We start from the raw sequence: 21,089 nt of genomic DNA on the forward strand, positions 1-21,089 counted from the left end.
CACTGCTGCCTCACAGCGGCAGGGACCCGGGTTCAATTCAGGCTTTGGGTGACAGTCTGTGTGGAGATTGCACTTTCTAGGTGGGTTTCCTCCGGTTTCCTCCCACAGTCCAAAGCGATGCAGGTTAGGTGGATTGGCCACGCTAAATTGCCCACTTAGATTAGGTGGGTTTACGGGGATGGGGTGTGGGCCTAGGTAGGGTGTTCTTTCCAAGGCTCGCTGCAGACACGATGGGCTGATTGGTCTCCTTCTGCACTGTAGGGATTCTATGATTTCTATGTAAAACTATAAGTTCAAAGTGACAAAAGTTCTGTGGCACCGTAAGCCTTAATTTTGCAAATTAAAACCTTAAAAATTGGTTTCAAGTTGCACACAGCTTTTCATTCATGTCATAAGAAGTTTTTCATAATGCATTAATTAGATTCATACAATGTGCCTGGACAATAATATTTAATGTGACCTCTGAATAGGGAGATTGATACTTTGCCAGTCTTGAAAAATATTGTTGTGAAAATGTTATTGAAGGAATCTAAGAATTAGCCTTTCTGATCCACATATTGCGTGTAAATCTAATAAAGCTAATAATATAGCTAGAGTTGCCTGAATTCTAATCAAAGTAACCAATCCCATTACTTGCTGATAATTGATTATAATGTTGCCCCTTCAACTTTAATCTTTTCCTTTGGTCTATCATCTGTATTGTAATGATTTAATATTCAAGATTCTTTGCATCAGAACTGTTTTACTTTAGAATATTTGTTCAGCAAAATCTTATCTCCACAGAGCATAATGAGAAACAGCCTCAAAAAAGCATTTCAGGGGGAAAAAGCTAACAGTTTATGAAATGAAATGAAAATTGCTTATTGTCACAAGTAGGCTTCAAATGAAGTTACTGTGAAAAGTCCCAAGCCACCACCGGCGCCTGTTCGGGGAGGCTGTTACGGGAATTGAACCGTGCTGCTGGCCTGCCTTGGTCTGCTTTCAAAGCCAGCGATTTAGCCCTGTGCTAAACAGGCACTTATCCTTTGAACACTCTGCTAGTGTCAAAGGATTCAATATTTATATCATCCTTCTGAATTGCAGATGATTCCATGCAAGTGAAACCACATCAACTTCCAATGACATTGGGAAATAAGTTCAGGGGTCGTGGTAATGTTACTGGACAAGCGGTCCCGTCTGGTAGTCTGGGGGCTCTCCGCTCTCTCTTTCAGGTTTTCCCCATGTTACATTGGTTCACTACAATCCTAGCTGATCACCCTTCTCCATTCATATCTATTTCTGATGTAGCTGCTAGTAACAAAGTTCCAGAAAGTTGTGCGCAATTTGTTCTCCTGAAGTGTTCAAAATAACTTGCCAAGTTCTCACGAGGAGATCGCCAGCTCCTTCCCTAATTAAAATAATCCCTTTAATAAATGGTAGCAGTTCCCTTGAAAGTTGGCTCTGTGCAAATGAAAGGGTTTCTAGATACACAGCACTGCTTTCTCCACAACCAGCTTGGCCAATGTTGCCAAGTGCCCTCAGGCAATTTCCAAAGTTGCCAGGGCACCGTCAAGTTAAACGGTTTAATTCAATCCCCCCCCCCCCCCCCCCCCCCCCGCCCCCGCCCCCCTAATCTCCTCCTTCACTTCCTCTAAGCTTCTAAATGACACATCGTTCAAACTCCCAGTAACAATAACAATGGCAGCCAGCTCATCAGCCAGCCCGGCACAACTTTTGCAGTCTGCTGCTCCATCGTAGGCCAAGGGAAGCCGTTGTCCAAGATCCTGACACCTTGCTGTGAAAATACCCTAGCTCTCCCTTCCTTCCACTCGGTGTCAAGTCGATGAGGGTCAGGCGGGAAATTGCGTCCAGGCGCTGACAAAGGCGGTGGGGATGAGGGAGTAGGGCACCACACTTTTGGATTTGGCAAGTTGTTTTACAATCAGATGTCCTTCCAACCAATAAACCCCATATAGACTAAAGCTATGGGGATAATAGTTCAAACACCACCATGGCAGCTGGTGGAATTTAAATTCAATTAATTAATAAATGTGCAACTTTAAAAAGCTAGTCTAAGTGATGGTGACGATAAAATTATCACAAAATCCATCCAACCTCTGTGAGGAAGAAGCCCACCAGGTTGGTGCAAAAGACAAGGCTGAAAAATGTGCACACACCTTTAGCAAGAAGTGCTGAGTGGATTACCCATCTTTGCCCCCTCTCAAAATCCCACGAATCACAGATGCCAGTCTTCAACCAATTCATCTGATTCCATGTGATATGAAGAAATGGCTGAAAGGACTGGATACAGCAAAAGCTTAGGCTCTGACAATATTCTACAGTAGCACTGAAGAATTGTGCTCTAGAACAGGGGCTCCCAACCAAAGTGCTGCGAATGTTGGTCAGGTGTGCCGTCGGAGACTCCAACGATCCTCGGGCCTCCTGTGCATGCAAAACCGGGAATTGGTGACACATTCGCAGTTTGGAATCTTTACATTGGGGTCAGGCCTGCTCAGAGACAGAAAAAAGAACGAGGGCAGCACTGTAGCATTGTGCATAGCACAATTGCTTCACAGTTCCAGGGTCCCAGGTTCGATTCCGGCTTGGGTCACTGTCTGTGCAGAGTCTGCACATCCTCCCCGTGTGTGTGTGGGTTTCCTCCGGGTGTTCTAGTTTCCTCCCACAGTCCAAAGATGTGCAGGTTAGGTGGATTGGCCATGCTAAAATTGTCTTCGTGTCCAAAATTGCCCTTAAGTGTTGGGTGGTGTTACTGGGTATGGGGATAGGGTGGAGGTGGGGACCTTGGGTTGGGCGCTCTTTCCAAGAGCTGGTGCAGACTGAATGGGCCGAATGGCTTCCTTCTGCACTGTAAATTCTATGATAACTCAGGTCAGGTGATCTGGTACGGGACGCCACCACCAGCAAGAAAAGAGGGACAAAGGAGGGGGACAGGAAGAATTCCCAAACAAAGGAGAGGGGACAGGGAGAGGTCCCAAAAGGAAGTTACAAGTATGGGCAGAAGACAGCTGGATTAGAGTAAGCAGCTGTTGGTTGGTACCTCCATGCTGCTTTCCTCTTGTAGCAGTATCCTGAATGAACCAACTAACATGATATACACAGCCATGGATATGTTCTTGAAGAAGAGACGTGAAGGACCCTGACTAATTGAATTCTAGCTGAAACAGCAGAACATCAAGAGAAAAAAGCCAGCTTTGTATACAGACAGAATAGGATCTGAGCCTTCGGATTTTTGTCGACTGATGATGCCTCTTGTCCTGTTCCAGAATGTTTAATTTGCATGGAGGCAAGTTGCCTGATGGCTGAGCTCATTGTGAAATCAAAGCCACTCATCATTGATACATCTAATTTTGCCAGCATGCAAACGTATTGTGAGAGTAATGTTGGGAGCTGATGCTGCCAAAGAAATTGACAAAGGTCCTCATTCTGATAATACAATTAAATGGTGCATTGACAAAATGTCAATTGATATTGAACAGGCACTTCAAGAGAAAGTAGACTGAGTGAAAAATGTGCCATGTCGATTGATGATCCCACAGATATTAATGGAGACTCTCTGCCAATGTCAGGTATGTTGATGGGGATTATATCAAAGAGAATTTCCTCTTTTGCAAAGAATTGCCCAGTTACATGACCAGAGAGGAAATATTTTGTGTAACAACTGCATTTCTAGAGGAAAACCTTCTTACCTGAAGCATGTACAATAGCATCTGATCTGACGGAGCAGCTTCCATGATGGGAAAAGTCAAAGGATTGATGAGAAAAGTGAAAGAACTGAATCCTGACATCCAGATCAGCCACTGTATCCTGTACTGTGAAGCCCTTGTTGCCAAAACAATGCCATTTGAGTTGATTGCAGTATTAGACCAAACAGTGGAAACAGTGAATTATGAAAAGTCACGAGCTTTGAAATCGTGCTTGTTTACTATGTTGTGTTAAGAGATGGGAGCCAAGTACCAGGATTTACTTGAAGATAATAGCAAATTATTGCAGATTCTGGAATCTAAAACGAGTACCTGGATTTACTCATGCACACAGAAATGCGATGGCTGTTTTAGGGAAAAGTCCTGTGTGTGTGATCCGTTTAGTTCATTTTCTTTTGAATCATTAAATAAGTTGTCATTAAAAGAAAATGAGGAATTCACAGAGCAAGGATGGATAGTACATTAAAAGTTTTCAGATGCCTCTGAACACATTTTGGTTGTTTGCGGGACAAGAATATCCATCTATTTCAGATCACACTATCGCAGTACTCTTACCCTTTTACCCTTACCCTGTCCCACAAGCTACCTGTGCGAGTTGGCATTCCCTTTTCTAAAAAAAATAATTTTTATTAAAGGTTTTCATAAAATATCAATAACAAAATGAGAAAGAAAAAAGAACCCAACAGGGTTAAGTACAAAACACAATCTAAAAAAGCAACCCCCCAAACCCCTCCCCCCCCCGTACCTAAATAATAAATTAACATTAACACCCTGACTTAAGACAACAGGTGTATACACCCCCTCAGACCCTTCCAGTGTAAATAACATAAACAAAAATAAAGTAAACCCTCGCCCCCATCCCCCGAGCTGCTGCTGCCATTGACCAATGTCTATCGTTCTGCCAGAAAGTCTAAGAACGGTTGCCACCGCCTAAAGAACCCTTGTACCGACCCTCTCAAGGCGAATTTCACCCTCTCCAATTTAATGAACCCTGCCATATCGCTGATCCAGGATTCCACGCTTGGGGGCCTCGTATCTTTCCACTGAAGGAGAATCCTTCGCCGGGCTACCAGGGACGCAAAGGCCAGAATTCCGGCCTCTTTCGCTTCCTGCACTCCCGGCTCCTCTGCCACCCCAAATATTGCGAGCCCCCAGCCCGGTTTAACCCTGGATCCTACCACCCTCGACACCGTCCTCGCTACAGCCTTCCAAAATTACTCCAGCGCTGGGCATGCCCAGAACATATGGGTGTGATTTGCTGGGCTCCCTGAGCACCTAACACACCCGTCCTCACCCCCAAAGAACCTGCTCATCCTTGTCCCGGTCATGTGTGCCCTGTGCAGCACCTTAAACTGTATGAGGCTGAGCCTCGCGCACGAAGAGGAAGAGTTCACCCTCCCTAGGGCATCTGCCCACGTCCCCTCTTCGATCTCCTCTCCCAACTTCTCCTCCCACTTACCTTTCAACTCCACCACCAAGGCCTCCTCCTCCTCCTGCATCACCTGGTAAGTTTCCGAGATCTTCCCCACTCCCACCCACCCCCCCGAGAGCACCCTGTCCTGTACTGTGTGTGGCAGTAGCCGTGGGAATTCCACCACCTGCCGTCTGGCAAATGCCCTTACCTGTAAGTACCTGAAGGTGTTCCCCGGGGGGGAGCCCGTACTTCTCCTCCAGCTCACCCAAGCTCGCGAACTTCCCGTCCACAAACAGGTCCCCCAACTTTCGTATCCCTGCCCTGTGCCACCCCGAAAACCCTCCACCTGTTCTTCCTGGGGCGAACCGGTGGTTCCCCCGCAATGGGGTCCACGCCGAGGCCCTAACTTCCCCCCTATGCCGCCTCCACTGCCCCCAAATTTTGAGGGCCGCCACCACCACCGGGCCCGTGGTATACCTCCTTGGAGGGAGCGGCAGCAGCGCCGTTGCCAGCGCCCCCAGACTCGTACCCACACAGGACGCTGTCTCCAGCCTCTTCCATGCAGCGAGTTGGCATTCTCAACACTTGCTTATGTAGAAACCAAGACCAGTTCCATATCAAATACAATGGCCTGAATTTCTGAGGAGTGACAATCAGTTGGATTGCCCCTTGTCTAATCCCCCCACCAAATCACTTTCTGACCTCCCTCCCCTCAGCCTAATGTCCGGCCACCCCATGCCCAAAGCCCTTGGCTGTCTAGGCGCCCCCTCCCCCAGCTGTCCAGTACCCCTCACAGCTATCCAGTCCCTCTCCCCACTTCCCGGCTATCTGAACCACAACCCCACCTTCCAACAGTCCAAACGCCTCCACCCCTATCCCCATGAATGCCCAAATCCTCCCTACCAAATTCTCACCGCTTACCTGACAAACCTATTTACTCCTTGGCTGGACCTTTGAACCTACCTGATTTATGGCAGCCCGTGTCACAAGAAAGGGGGCATAACCTTCTTCCCTCTGACCTTGAAGGCTTCAGGAGCACGCTGCCCTACCCAGTTCTCACCTGGTCTAGTGTGTTTTTCCCTCTTTAGGTTCCCTCACCACCTGCTATAGACCCAATCCAGCCGCTATGTCCTTTAGGGCCCGGCAGCTCAGTCTGTGGTGGTGCTACCGAGCTACTCTTGGTGATGGACATTGAAGCCCCCCCCCCGCCCCCCAGAGTACATTCTGCCACCCTCATTGCTTCTTATCAAGTGGTGTGCAACATGGAGGAATATTGATTCATCACCTGGGTGCGGGGTGGGGGGGTGGGGGGGGTGGGGGGGGGGGGGGGGGGGGGAGGGGTTGGGGGGGGGGGGAGCTGTTGGTATGTGATCACCAACAGGAGGTTTCCTTGCGCATTTTTAACCTGGTGCCATGAAACCTCAGGGGGTCCAGAATCATTGGTGAAGATTCCCAGGGTAACTCCCTCCAGACTGTATACCATTGTGTCACCACCACCACCTCTTATGGGTCTGTCCTGCCAGTGAGAGGGAGGCATTGGTACTGTTACTGGACTAGTAATCCAGAGACACATGGTAATACTCTGGGGACATGGGTTCGAATCCGACCAGGACAGATGATGGAATTTGAATTCAATGAAAATCTGGAATTAAAAGTCTAATGATGACCATGAAACCATTGTCCATTGTTGTAAAAACCCATCTGGTTCACTAATGTCCTTTAGGATAGGAAATCGGTCATCTTTACCTGGTCTGGCCTACGTGTGACTCCAGGCCCACAGCAATGTGGTTAACTCTTGATGGGGTGGGCAACAAATACTGGCCCAACCAGTGTCGCCCACATCCCATGAGCGAATAAAAATAAAAACCTTGGATGGTGATGGCGATGCCTGGGACATTGACTGCAAGGTATGATTCCGTCAGGATGATGAAATCAGGCTGGTGCTTGTCTAGTCCGAGTGACAGCTCTCCCAACTTTGGTACTAGCCCCCAGCTGCTAGTAAGGAGGTTATTGTAGGGTCAACAGGGGTGGGTTTGCCATTGTTTTCGGTGCCTGGGTTGATGCTGTGTGGTCATCTGGTTTAATTCAAAGAACAAAGAACAAAGAACAAAGAAAAGTACAGCACAGGAACAGGCCCTTCGGCCCTCCAAGCCCGTGCCGATTATGCTGCCCGACTAAACTAAAATCTTCTACACTTCCTGGGTCCATATCCCTCTATTCCCAACCTATTCATGTATTTGTCAAGATGCTCCTTAAATGTCACTATTGTCTCTGCTTCCACCACTTCCTCCGGCAGCGAATTCCAGGCACCCATTACCCTCTGTGTAAAAAACTTGCCTCGTACATCTCCTCTAAACCTGCCCCTCGCACCTTAAATCTATGCCCCCTAGTAATTGACCCCTCTACCCTGGGGAAAAGCCTCTGACTATTCCTTTGAAACATTTGTGTGGTTTCATACAACTGAGTGGTCATTTAAGATTCAACCACATCACTGTAGTTCTGGAGACGCATGTAGGCCAGATCACGTAAGGGTGCAAAAGTATTCAGTGTCCAGATGTACCAAGAACTGGACAATATTGAGTCTTCAGCTCTTAAGTGACAAGTAACATTCACACCACACAAATGCTAGGCAATAACCATCTTCAACTAGAATTAATCTAACTATCTTGATGTTCAATAGCATTGCCATCACTGAATCCCCACTATCAACGTCCTGGGGACTTACCATTAACCAGAAACTGAACTGGACTACCCATTTAAATAAAGAACAAGTCAGAAGCTGGGAATTTTGTAGTGAGTAACTCACCTCCTGACTCCCCAAAGTCTGTCCATGATCTACAAGGCACAAATCAGGAGTGCGATGGAATACTCTCCACTTGCCTGGATGAGCACAGCTCCAATAACACTCATGAAGCTTGACGCTATCCAAGACAAAGCAACCCATTTGATCTGCATCCAGTACATTAAGCGTTCACTCCCTCCACCTCTGGTGCACAGTGCCCACATTGTGTGCTATCTACAAGACGCACTTTGGCAGCTCGCTAATCTTCCTTCAACTTTTCCTTCCAAACTGTGACCTCTACCCATTTTCCACATTGCATACATTCCTGGTGGGACATTTGAGAGCTGCCTGACGTTGGTGTCAGAAACATATTTGATATTTCAGTTTTCAATTAAATTCCAATAATGTTCTTTTGACTGATGGAATCCTCAAATCCCTCAAGCCTCCCCCACCCTTACCTGTCCCGCCTTCTCTCAGAGTGCTATCCGGCGAGTCAGTTGTTCTGGCAACTCTTGCTCTGCACACTCACCCCGGTCACATCAGGAGTCCTTAGACCCCAGACCACAGTTATGAACATTAGGGAGACTGTGCTCAGCTTGCCTCCGCACATCCACACACTTACTCTTTGGACGCAAGAAGATCCACAGTGGTGAAGCTCTGCTCTTTAGTGTTTGATTGTTTGCAGCTGTCTCTATGGTGCCGACGCTCCTAGAGTTCAGGCACAATGTTCAGACTTCAAAGTTTGCAACCCATGCAATGCACTAATCATCCTCAGAGACATGGCATGTGTGCTCTCGAGTAGGAACTTGAGAGTTGAGGAGTATGAAGTGTTCTCACAACTAACAAGGCTAATTCCTCATTTGAAATAGCCTTCAGCTGTGAAGCTGTGTAATATTATGTTAGCAGCCATAAGAAATATCCCGCCCAGTGGAGGGAGAGGCCACCATCTTGGCCTTTACCTCCCTGATAGCTTGGAGGCGGATTTGGTATGCTGGCAGGACTCGGAGCCACCAAAGGCCGGGGTGTGGGTAAGTGATGTGGCAGAGTTCCGGCATTTGGAAAAAATTAAGTTTGCCATTCTAGGAGTGGAGGAAGGGTTCACTTTGAGGTGGAAACTGTTTATCGACTTCTTTAAGGAGTATTGAGTCATCAGTGAGGAGGGGGGGGCTGGGTGTTTATTTGTTGTTTGGGGGGGGGATAAGTTGGAAATGGGATGCGAGTATTGGGGTGGCAGCAGGATGAGTGGGGACTGTTATTTGGGGGGGGTAGATGCAGGGATGGGGGGGGGGTTGTAGGTTATTGCCTTTTGCTTGGTTAGCTTTTGTATTTTTGCGATTATGTATATATTTTAAATGCCTTCAATAAAATTTTCAAGTACAACTGCATCCAATTGCAGTCTGTGTTACCCCAGGGTGAATAACACAACACTTTTGAACAGTGCTGGTCAAGGCACTCCGACATTCTATTTAATGCCATGTTCAGCTATATAAGGTTGTCTGGAATGTGTGTTACAAAATGGCAGTACTGACTTCAAATGAACAATGCACATTGATTAGCTTCATGATCTAACTGTTCTGCAGGCTGCTGGCAGGCATTAGAAACACATTCACAAGCTCCTTTACCAAGATGAGTTGTGCGGCAGTGTACGTGTACATTTTAGATAACGTTTTTTATTAAATGGCCGCTACACAACCAAATGTAAGCCCTCAAAATATTCAGTGGTCACAACCTAGAATATCCGTGGGCATTCTCCTGATTATTGTTTACTGAGGTACATGATAAACTCAAGAGAATCTTCAGCTTTCCTTAAACAATGTTACTTCCATATAGTTTTTATTCAATACTGTAAGACAGTTATTTTCCCTCTTCAAGTGTAAGATACCTACCTGAAACTGAAACTTGAATTCTGGAAATAAGGTGGGGTGTCAAATTCTTTAAGAGACATACAACGGCGAACGTCCTCCATTGTTGGCAGCCGGGTACTGCTCATCTCCATGAATCCCCTCCTGATTGGTCCTTCATTTGTTCCATTGCAGAGAGTGACCAAGCGGTTATATTCATCCAAACTATAAATTTCACATGAAAATCACAATAATATTGAATGTTAGAATTTCAATAACAATGAGGCAATCTTTAGATCAGTGGTGCTTATGATAACCTTGTGGTGAGTATAGCTCAATGCCCAGTGCCTATGAGTGCGACCTACCCAAATGGGGACAGACTCCCTTAGCACGTGAGATTAGCCGGGTGTTTCCCGGCGCTCATACCCCACTATGTAATTCCCATTGGGGTAGATCAGGGGCCTCAGCAGGGAACTCCCCGATGAGGCCTCACTTAGCCCTGCTTTCTGCACTGAGGAACTCCACTCGCCAGAACTCCTCAGTACAGCGAGAGATCAGGACGCCATTTAAAAATGGCAGCCGGATCACCCGAGCGCCCAACGTATCCCCCAAATCCTCCCCAAGCCACAACTCACTGTACAACAGCCCCGACGCATTCTGCTGCCAGCCCGATATCCGCCTGCCATTTCTAACTTATCGTTTCAAAGCACAACAAAGAACAAAGAAAAGTACAGCACAGGAACAGGCCCTTCGGCCCTCCAAGCCCATGCCGACCATGCCAACCGTCTAAACTAAAATCTTCTACACTTCCTGGGTACGTATCCCTCTATTCCCATCCTATTCATGTATTTGTCAAGATGCCCCTTAAATGTCATTATCGTCCCTGCTTCCATCACCTCCTCCGGCAGGGAGTTCCAGGCACCCACTACCCTCTGTGTAAAACACTTGCCTCGTACATCTCCTCAAAACCTTGCCCCTCTCACCTTAAACTTATGCCCCCTATTACTTGACCCCTCTACCCTTGGAAAAAGCCTCTGACTATCCACTCTGTCTATGCCCCTCATAATTTTGTAGACCACTATCAGGACGCCCCTCAACCTCCGTTTCCCCCAAGCAAAAAATAAACACCCACCACCCTCCTCGCTGACGACTCAATACTCCTTAAAGAAGTCGATAAATAGTTTCCACCTCAAGGTGATCCCTTCCTCCACCCCAATTCAACTACCTGCCACACCCTCCCACAGTGGCACAGCCTGATCACTCCCGTGCAAAGAACTCCAGCTTGGCACCTTGGCAGTGCCAGCCTGACACCCTGGCAGTTGCCCTGCCAGCTTGCCGTGCCACCTGGGCAAAGCCAGGCAGGAAGTATTAGGGTACAACTCTCCCCAGAGGGCATGCAACTGGGAGCCTCCAATCCCCTGGGAGACTCCCACGAGTGCTGTTCCATCTGGTCCCCATTTGTGGAGACCAGTATTGAGCGTCGCTCGCCCAAGGTTTCCACGGTGAGGGAGTAGATCCCATACCTTGGTTAGATCTTGGGAACACATATCAGAGTGAGCCTATTAGTGCTGTTTCGCTCTATGTCGCATTAGATCTCATGAGGCATGGTGAACCGGGTAGATTCCGGAAGTGGGATCTCCCCCCATCTCCCGGTCACGTTGTGCTGAGCTGCCTTTTGGGTGCAACCCGATCAGTAGATCACGTCCTACATATTTGTTCTTTGTGGGGACATCAGAGTAACACAAGAATAAGACAGAACGAGGAGAGGATAAACGTAGATTTTTCTTTGGTCATTATATAGAAATTACAGAACTAATCAATAATCAGCAACATACTTACAGCATAACCCCACAATAGCAACACAGGAACTGCAAATTTACCATTATTAGAGCATATCGATTTGCTCCAGCTGGGAATTTATGTGGAGAATTGAATTTATAGAGCAAATCTGCATCCCATTCAAGATATGATTATGGTTAGAAAAAATGAATGGCATCAGAAAGTAATTTAAGCAGACCATATTCTGAGTGGTAATGGACTTACAGTTCACCGAGCAAGAAAGAAATAACTTGCATACACATCATGCTTTTCAAAACTTTATGATGTCCCAAGTTCTTTACAGCCACTGAAGTACTTTTGAAGTTAAGTCAATGCTGCATTGTAGGATTTGCATGAGTGTTTCATTCAGAACTTGATGGACCATCAATTCACACAAGTCGAGTTGTTGAAGAGAACAGTGGTTTTAATAAGCTAAGAAGTATGCCAGCCTGCTGCTGCTCCTGTACTGAGAGCTGGCCCCAGGTCTGCCACAACAACAGTAAGTAACAGTGAATAAGAACAACAGTGAACATAAAGACAGTGGTGGATAACAGTAGGACGAAAAACGAGTAACGGTAAATATATATATAGTAGCAGTACGTGGTTCACCACATTCACCCCCAGTTTAAAAAAAAGTCCAGCGGGGGTGAAGTGGACTCACAGGTTGAGTCTGGCGGGTGCCTTGATCTTCCGCCGTGATCGCCTCAGCCCCGGCTGCGGTGTGGGCACGGGTGTCGGGACCTTCGACTCCGGGAGCGTGTCGTCTGCAGCTTCATCGCGATGTGTTGACAGAGAGGGAGACGGTGTAGGGGCGGGGGCGGTGGTAATGGCCCCAGGGAGGGCTGCCGGTGCCAAGTCCCGCCACATTCAAGTGATGGTGATAGACGGTGTAGGGGTGGGCGCGTTGGTAATGGTTGCTGGGGAATCCCGGAGGGAGATTGTGTCCTGCCGTCCATCGTGGTGTGCCACGTATGCATACTGTGGGTTTGCATGGAGGAGCTGAACCCTCTTGACCAGGGGGTCGGACTTATGGCTCCTCACCTGCTTCCTGAGGAGGACAGGCCCTGGTGTTGTCAGCCAGGACGGAAGCGAGACCCCGGAGATGGACTTCCTGGGGAAGACGAACAAATGTTTGTGAGGGGTCTCGTTAGTGGCGGTGCAGAGAAGCGACCGGATGGAGTGCATCGGGAAGGACCTTCTGCCAGCGGGAGACTTCTAAACCGTAGGGCAAGAAGGACAGCCTTTATGACCGTCGCATTCTCCCTCTCCACCTGCCCGTTTCCCCGGGGGTTGTAGCTGGTAGTTCTGCTTGAGGCGATGCCATTACTAAGCAGGAACTGGCATAGCTCATTGCTCATGAAAGAGGAGCCCCGATCACTGTGGATGTAGGTGGGGAAACCGAACAAGGTGAGGATGGTGTGTAGGGCCTTGATGACAGTGGCCGAGGTCATTTCAGGGCATGGGATGGCAAAGGGAAAATGGGAGTACTCGTCAACAATGTTGAGGAAGTACACGTGGAGGGGAGGAGCCCTTTGAAATTGACGCTGAGGCGTTCAAAGGTGCGGGAGGCCTTCACCAGGTGAGCCCCGTCTGGCCGATAGAAGTGCGGCTTGCACTCCGCGCAGACTTGGCAGTTCCTGGTCATGGTCCTTCCCTCCTCGGTGGAGTACGGCAGGTTGTGGGCCTTGATGAAATGGAGAAGCCGGGTGACCGCCGGATGACAAATGTCATCGTGGATGGCCCGAAGTCGGTCTTCTTGTACGCTGGCGCATGTACCGCGGGACAGGGCATCTGGGGGCTCATTGAGCTTCCCAGGACGATACAAGATATCGTAGTTATAGGTGGAGAGTTCGATCCTCCACCTCAAGATCTTGTCGTTCTTGGGGTGATGGGGCCGGGACTGGTCGAGTGTAACAGAGCCGAGCTGCGGATGACTGGTCCGGTCGGCGGTAGCGGGGTGGTCCCAAAATGGGGCCTCCATAAGTCGCCCGTGACGGGCGGCAACGAAAATGGTGGCCAAGATGGCGGCCCCCACGGGTCGCACATGGCAGGCGGCGTTAAAGATGGCAGACAAAATGGCGGTCCCGACGGATTGCACGAGGAGGATGATGCGTCAGAAGGGGCGGTACCGGCAGGCACGATGCCACACTGCAGGATCTGTGAGCTTCAGGTCGGGCCTGGCAGGCTTTCGATTTGGGAACTTTAGGTCGGGCCAAGCAGACTTTGGCAAAATGCCCCTTCTTACCGCACTCGTTGCAGGTCATGGTCCGAGCTGGACAACGCTACCTGGGGTGCTGGCCCTGGCCGCAGAAGTAGCAGAACGGCCCCCTGGAGTTGGCGGGCAGCCGCGTGGCACAGGCATGGGACATGCCCATGTCGGGTGATGGCCGCACCTCCGACGTCCACGAGGATGCCGCCTGGTCATTTGTGAAGGCATCCAAACTCTGGAATACTACCTCTAACGAGGTAGATAGCTGTACCGTGTCCTTGAGGTCGAGGGTACCCATTTTGAGCAGTCGTTGCCGGATATAACTGGACCGGACTCCGGCCACATAGGTGTCTCAGATCATGAGTTCCGTGTGTTGCACTGCCGTAACTGCCTGGCAGTTACAATTCCAGGCGAGTACTCTCAGGTCATGCAGGAATTCTGCCAGCGATTCACCAGCTGACGCCGCGTGGTAAGAAGATGTCGAGCGAACACCTCATTCACCGGTTTCACGAACTGTCCTTTCAACAGTGCAACCACCTCTTCGTACGAGGCCACGTCTCTGATTAATAGGAAAATTTTGTGGCTCACCCGAGCATTGAGGAGACGCAGCTTGTGCGCCCCGGAGACGTCGTCGGTCGAGGAGTCGAGGTAGGCCTCGAAACAACTTTGCCAATGCTCAAAGATTGCAGTGGCTTCAGCTGCCTGCGGGTCGAGTTCAAGTCAGTCAGGCTTAAGAGCAGCGTCCATTGTGATATCTTAGCTTATTAAATTGATGGACCATCAATTCACACGAGTCGAGTTGTTGAAGAGAACAGTGGTTTTAATAAGCTAAGAAGTATGCCAGCCTGCTGCTGCTCCCGCACCGAGAGCTGGCCACAAGTCTGCCAATTATATACCTCCCCCGAGGGGCGGAGCCACAGGCGGAGCCAACAGGAGCATTAACACAACAACAGTAAGTAACAGTGAATAAGAACAATAGTGAACATATATACAGTGGTGGATAACAGTAGGATGAATAACGAGTAACGGTAAATATATATACAGCAGCAATACGTGGTTCACCACAGAACTCAAATGCAATCTGTAGTGTTCAATCACTAACCTATTGCATACAATCTCCCACTGTGAGAACCTGGAACTCTGATTTATTAATGTTGGGTTATCAAGGCGCATAGATCCCAACAACGAAGCTGTGCAGACATCACAATCATTTCTTCCTGTGGCAAAATTCCAATATGGAAGTGCAAATGATTCATTTCCTATGAGTTTCTGGGAGACAGAAATTAGATTACACTTCAGTGTCAAAAATATACATTTAGTTAAATAAACAGTGGTTCAGTGACATGGCATATTTGTGGTTAATAATACTGCGCCATGGAATGATACAAGATAATCTCTGCTTGCAAATTCCCAACTTCAGTTGAGTTAATATGCTGAATTAATAGACACTGGATCAAAAATGGAAAAGTGTATACTTCAGAGGATCATCGCTACTTTTGCCTAAGAATGACTTAATAACAAAACATTTATTTAAACAAAATAGAATTGGTACTTTGATAGAAGATATGAGGAAATAGGTCCCGAGAACACCATGGGCAGAATTTTATAGTCCCCTGCTGGTGGGATTGCAGGCAGGGCGCTCATAAAATTCTGGGGGTATCCTTCCCTGCCCTCTCCTGCCCACCCCCAATCTGTCTGCAATTCTACACCAGGGACAGGGGCTGAGGCTTAGGGTGGGCCGCCTGTCCTTGTTCTAATTCATGTCCTTAAGTGGCTCACCTGACAATTTTGAGGTTTGTAGGAGGAGTTCAGGGACAAAGGGAAGTCATGCAGGTCACCTTGCTTGGGCCTCGAGTGAGAATGGGGGAACACACCTCAAAGGCCCCAAGCCACATCAGGCATGCTCCCTCCACCCTCAGACTTCTTGATCAAACCCCCACCTTCTCTCCCCACATCCCATCCCCTCACCTTGCTTCACTACCATGAGAATCCGTACTTCTTGCTCCTGCACTCCAGGACTTTGAATCTGGGGACCGCTTGTAATTCCAGCCAGCCCACTGCTGGTGCTGTCTGAATGACATAGCTGCAGGCTAATCAGATAGGCTGCTAACTCTCCGAGGTGGGACTTCCACACAGGTGAGGAGCGAAAGTCGTGTCCCCAGCCTATGAATGCTCCTCGGAGCATTAAGCTCCTCGACAACAAGGACTTCTATGTCAGACTCTTATTCACTGACTGCAGCTCCACGTCCAACACCATAATCCCAACCAAATTCATATGAAAACTCCAAAACCTAGGATTTGGCTCCTCCCTCTGCAACTGGATCCTCGACTTCCTGACCCATAGATCACAATCATTAAGAAAAAACAACAACAGCTCCTCCACGATAGTCCTCAATACCGGTGCCCCACAAGACCGTGAGTACTTAGCACCCTACTATACTCCCTATACACACATGACTGTGAGGCAAAATTTGGTTCCAACTCCCTTCACACGTTTGCTGATGACAGACCATAGTGGGTCAGATCTCAAACTATAATGAGTCAGAGTACAGGAGGGAGATAGAGAACCTAGTGGAGTGGTGTAACAATAACAATCTCTCCCTCAATGTCAGCAATACTAAGGAGCTGGTCATTGACTTCAGGAAGCGAAGTATCATACACAGCCCTGTCTGCATCAATGGTGCCAAGGTGGAGGTGGTTGACAGCTTCAAGCTCCTACTTGTGTACATCACCAACAATCTGTCCTGGTCCACCCACGTCGACGCTACGAACAAGAAAGCACAACAGCGCTAATACCTCCTCAGGAAATTAAGGAAATTCGGCATGTCCACACTGACTCTTACCAACTTTTACAGATGCGCCATAGAAAGCAACCTATCTGCCTCTATCACAGCCTGATGTGGCAACTGTTCATTCCAAGACCGTAAGAAACTACAAAGAGTCGTGAACGCAGCCCAGTCCATCACACAAACCCGCCTCCCATCCGTTTATTCTGTCTACACCTCCCGGTGCCTTGGGAAAGTGGGCAACACAATCAAAGATCCCTCCTACCTGGGTTATTCACTCTTCCAACCTCTTCAATCGGGCAAGAGATACAAAAGTCTGATAACACACATTAACAGATTCAAAAACAGGTTCTTCCCAGCTGTTACCAGACTCCAGAATGACTCTCCTATGGACTGAACTGATCTCTCCTCACATATTTTCGACTGAGTAGTACTACACTCCGTATGCTTCACCCGATGTCTATGTCTCATAGAACTTGCAGTACAGAAGGAGGCCATTCAGTCCATTGAGTCTGCTCATCACCCTACTTAAGCTCACACCTCCATCCTATTCCAATAACCCAGTAGCCACGCCTAGCCTTTTTCTTTGACACTAAGGGGCTTAGGTGGAGGGCCAATCCACCTAACCTGCACATCTTTGGACTGTGGGAGGAAACCAGAGCACCCGGAGGAAACCCACGCACACACGGGGAGAATGTGCAGACTCCGCACAGTGACCCAAGCCGGGAATCGAATCTGAGACTCTGCAGCTGTGAAGCAATTGTGCTAACCACTGTGCTAATGTGCCGTCTCCTTATTTACATTATGTATTTATGTATGTCCTATGTTTTTCCTGTATGGAATGATCTGCCTGGACTGTAGGCAGAACACACTGTACCTCGGTACAGGTGGCAATAAATCCAAATCCCAAGTGACTGTGGGACTGCAATGATCAGTAGGAATCCATTCCTCACTGACTCATCAGGTGTTGGGAAACCTCACAATCCAAAAAATCCTGCCCTATTAATTTATAAACTATCTGAACCTGAGATACAAAACAAGAAAGAACCCTCAAAGGGGGAGGGGTGAAGATAGTGTCACACTATTTTCTGGGTTCAAGTCCATCCTCTCCCCTTTTCTTGCCCATCTATTGGGGCTGGTTTAGCACAGGGCTAAATCGCTGGCTTTGAAAGCAGACCAAGGCAGGCCAGCAGCACGGTTCAATTCCCGTACCAGCCTCCCCGAACAGGCGCCGGAATGTGGCGACTAGGGGCTTTTCACAGTAACTTCATTTGAAGCCTACTTGTGACAATAAGCGATTTTCATTTCATTGAACTTCTTGCGAAATAAAATAATTCACAACAGAGCTAAACCAGATTGTAGAACTTCCCAACCTGTAAATCTCTCTCCAGCAGCATTAAATGGTATCGGTGCCAGGTAAGGAAAGCTGGACCTTGATGAGAAAAATCAATAGCTTTAAATGCACGACCAGGTCCTGCAACAATAAAGAAAAAAAGACAAAATTTCACATTAACTAAATTCATCAGATGAAAATGAGAATTGGTAAATTACTGTTGTAACTGGCACAGTGAATCCAAGATTTGTCAATTGCACACAACAGTTATCAGACTCAGAAATTAATTTTATCAAGATCTCCATGTATATGAAAATTTGATCATTTTCATTTTTAATTATGGTATACTTGAGAGACCCATTGAAAATTTAACACAATTATAATGCTGAAAGATATTTTTTTAAGATGCATTATACATTATCTCGGATCTGTCACTATTTTCAGTTTTACCATCAAAACTAACCTTCTGAAATGGCAAGTGTGTCTTAAAAATTCATAGATTTTTAATGTTATCCAAACTCTTTGGAGTGGGGATTGAATGTTAAAATCTATTCTGTGCTGCATATTAATGAAACAACATTAAACTGGACATTCAGCCCGATTAATAAATATTACAGAAAATGCAGGACAGATAGAACATAGAAAATACAGCACAGAACAGGCCCTTCGGCCCACGATGTTGTGCCGAACCTTTGTCCTAGATTAATCATAGATTATCATTGAATTTACAGTGCAGAAGGAGGCCAATCGGCCCATTGAGTCTGCACCGGCTCTTGGAAAGAGCACCCTACCCAAACTCAACACCTCCACCCAACACCAAGGGCAATTTGGACATTAAGGGCAATTTATCATTGGCCAATTCACCTAACCCGCACAACTTTGGACTGTGGGAGGAAACCGGAGCACCCGGAGGAAACCCCACGCAGACACGGGGAGGACGTGCAGACTCCGCACAGACAGTGACCCAAGCCGGAATCGAACCTGGGACCCTGGAGCTGTGAAGCAATTGTGCTATCCACAATGCTACCGTGCTGCCCTTGAGAACAAATACATCTACACTATATCATTTTACCTTAATCCATGTACCTATCCAATAGCTACTTGAAGGTCCCTAATGTTCCCGACTCAACTACTTCCACAGGCAGTGCATTCCATGCCCCCACTACTCTCTGGGTAAAGAACCTACCTCTGATATCCCTCCTATATCTTCCACCTTTCACCTTAAATTTATGTCCCCTTGTAATGGTTTGTTCCACCCGGGGAAAAAGTCTCGGACTGTCTACTCTATCTATTCCCCTGATCATCTTATAAACCTCTATCAAGTCGCCCCTCATCCTTCTCCGTTCTAATGAGAAAAGGCCTAGCACCCTCAACCTTTCCTCGTAAGACCTACTCTCCATTCCAGGCAACATCCTGGTAAGTCTTCTTTGCACCTTTTCCAAAGCTTCCACATCCTTCCTAAAATGAGGCGACCAAAACTGTACACAATACTCCAAATGTGGCCTTACCAAAGTTTTGTACAGCTGCATCATCACCTCACGGCTCTTAAATTCAATCCCTCTGTTAATGAACGCGAGCACACCATAGGCCTTCTTCACAGCTCTATCCACTTGAGTGGCAACTTTCAAAGATGTATGAACATAGACCCCAAGATCTCTCTGCTCCTCCACATTGCCAAGAACTCTACCGTTAACCCTGTATTCTGCATTCATATTTGTCCTTCCAAAATGGACAACCTCACACTTTTCAGGGTTAAACTCCATCTGCCACTTCTCAGCCCAGCTCTGCATCCTATCTATGTCTCTTTGCAGCCGACAACAGCCCTCCTTACTATCCACAACTCCACCAATCTTCGTATCGTCTGCAAATTTACTGACCCACCCTTCAACTCCCTCATCCAAGTCATTAATGAAAATCACAAACAGCAGATGACCCACAAGTGATCCCTGCGGTACGCCACTGGTAACTGGGATCCAGGCTGAATATTTGCCATCCACCACCACTCTCTGACTTCTATCGGTTAGCTAGTTCGTTATCCAACTGGCCAAATTTCCCACTATCCCATGCCTCCTTACTTTCTGCAGAAGCCTACCATGGGGAACTTTATCAAATGCCTTACTAAAATCCATGTACACTACATCCACTGCTTTACCTTCATCCACATGCTTGGTCACCTCCTCAAAGAATTCAATAAGATTTGTAAGGCAAGACCTACCCCTCACAAATCCGTGCTGACTATCCCTAATCAAGCAGTGTCTTTCCAGATGCTCAGAAATCCTATCCTTCAGTACCCTTTCCATTACTTTGCCTACCACCGAAGTAAGACTAGCTGGCCTTTAATTCCCAGGGTTATCCCTAGTCCCTTTTTTGAACAGGGGCACGACATTCGCCACTCTCCAATTCCCTGGTACCACCCCTGTTGACAGTGAGGACGAAAAGATCATTGCCAACGGCTCTGCAATTTCATCTCTTGCTTACCATAGAATCCTTGGATATATCCCGTCAGGCCCGGGGGACTTTTCTATCCTCAAGTTTTTCAAAATGCCCAACACATCTTCCTTCCTAACAAGTATTTCCTCGAGCTTACCAATCTGTTTCACACTGTCCTCTCCAACAATATCGCCCCTCTCATTTGTAAATACAGAAGAAAAGTACTCGTACAATACCTCTCCTATCTCTTCAGACTCAATACACAATCTCCCGCTACTGTCCTTGATCGGACCTACCCTCGCTCTAGTCATTCTCATATTTCTCACATATGTGTAAAAGGCCTTGGGGTTTTCCTTGATCCTACCCGCCAAAGATTTTTCATGCCCTCTCTTAGCTCTCCTAATCCCTTTCTTCAGTTCCCTCCTGGCTATCTTGTATCCCTCCAATGCCCTGTCTGAACCTTGTTTCCTCAGCCTTACATAAGTCACCTTTTTCCTCTTAACAAGACATTCAACCTCTCTTGTCAACCATGGTTCCCTCACTCGACCATCTCTTCCCTGCCTGACAGGGACATACATATCAAGGACACGTAGCACCTGTTCCTTGAACAAGTTGCACATTTCACTTGTGTCCTCCCTGCCAGCCTATGTTCCCAACTTATGCACTTCAATTCTTGTCTGACAGCATCGTATTTACCCTTCCCCCAATTGTAAACCTTGCCCTGTTGCACGTACCTATCCCTCTCCATTACTAAAGTGAAAGTCACAGAATTGTG

General features: G+C 47.5%; 1 protein-coding gene across 1 annotated transcript in view; it reads right to left on the bottom strand.

Moving 5' to 3' along the window:
- dct (dopachrome tautomerase) overlaps positions 1–21,089 on the bottom strand; it is a 111,973-nt gene that overhangs the window by 21,230 nt on the left and 69,654 nt on the right. The window contains exons 3-5 of the mRNA XM_072476230.1: positions 17,925–18,025; positions 14,868–15,034; positions 9,784–9,963 (exon numbers count right to left, since the gene is read on the bottom strand). Of these exons, the coding sequence (XP_072332331.1) occupies positions 9,784–9,963; positions 14,868–15,034; positions 17,925–18,025 (448 nt within the window). The remainder of the gene's footprint in view (positions 1–9,783; positions 9,964–14,867; positions 15,035–17,924; positions 18,026–21,089) is intronic.

This window comes from Scyliorhinus torazame, chromosome 15, assembly GCF_047496885.1.
Source record: "Scyliorhinus torazame isolate Kashiwa2021f chromosome 15, sScyTor2.1, whole genome shotgun sequence".
NCBI classification, from domain to species: Eukaryota; Metazoa; Chordata; class Chondrichthyes; order Carcharhiniformes; family Scyliorhinidae; genus Scyliorhinus; species Scyliorhinus torazame.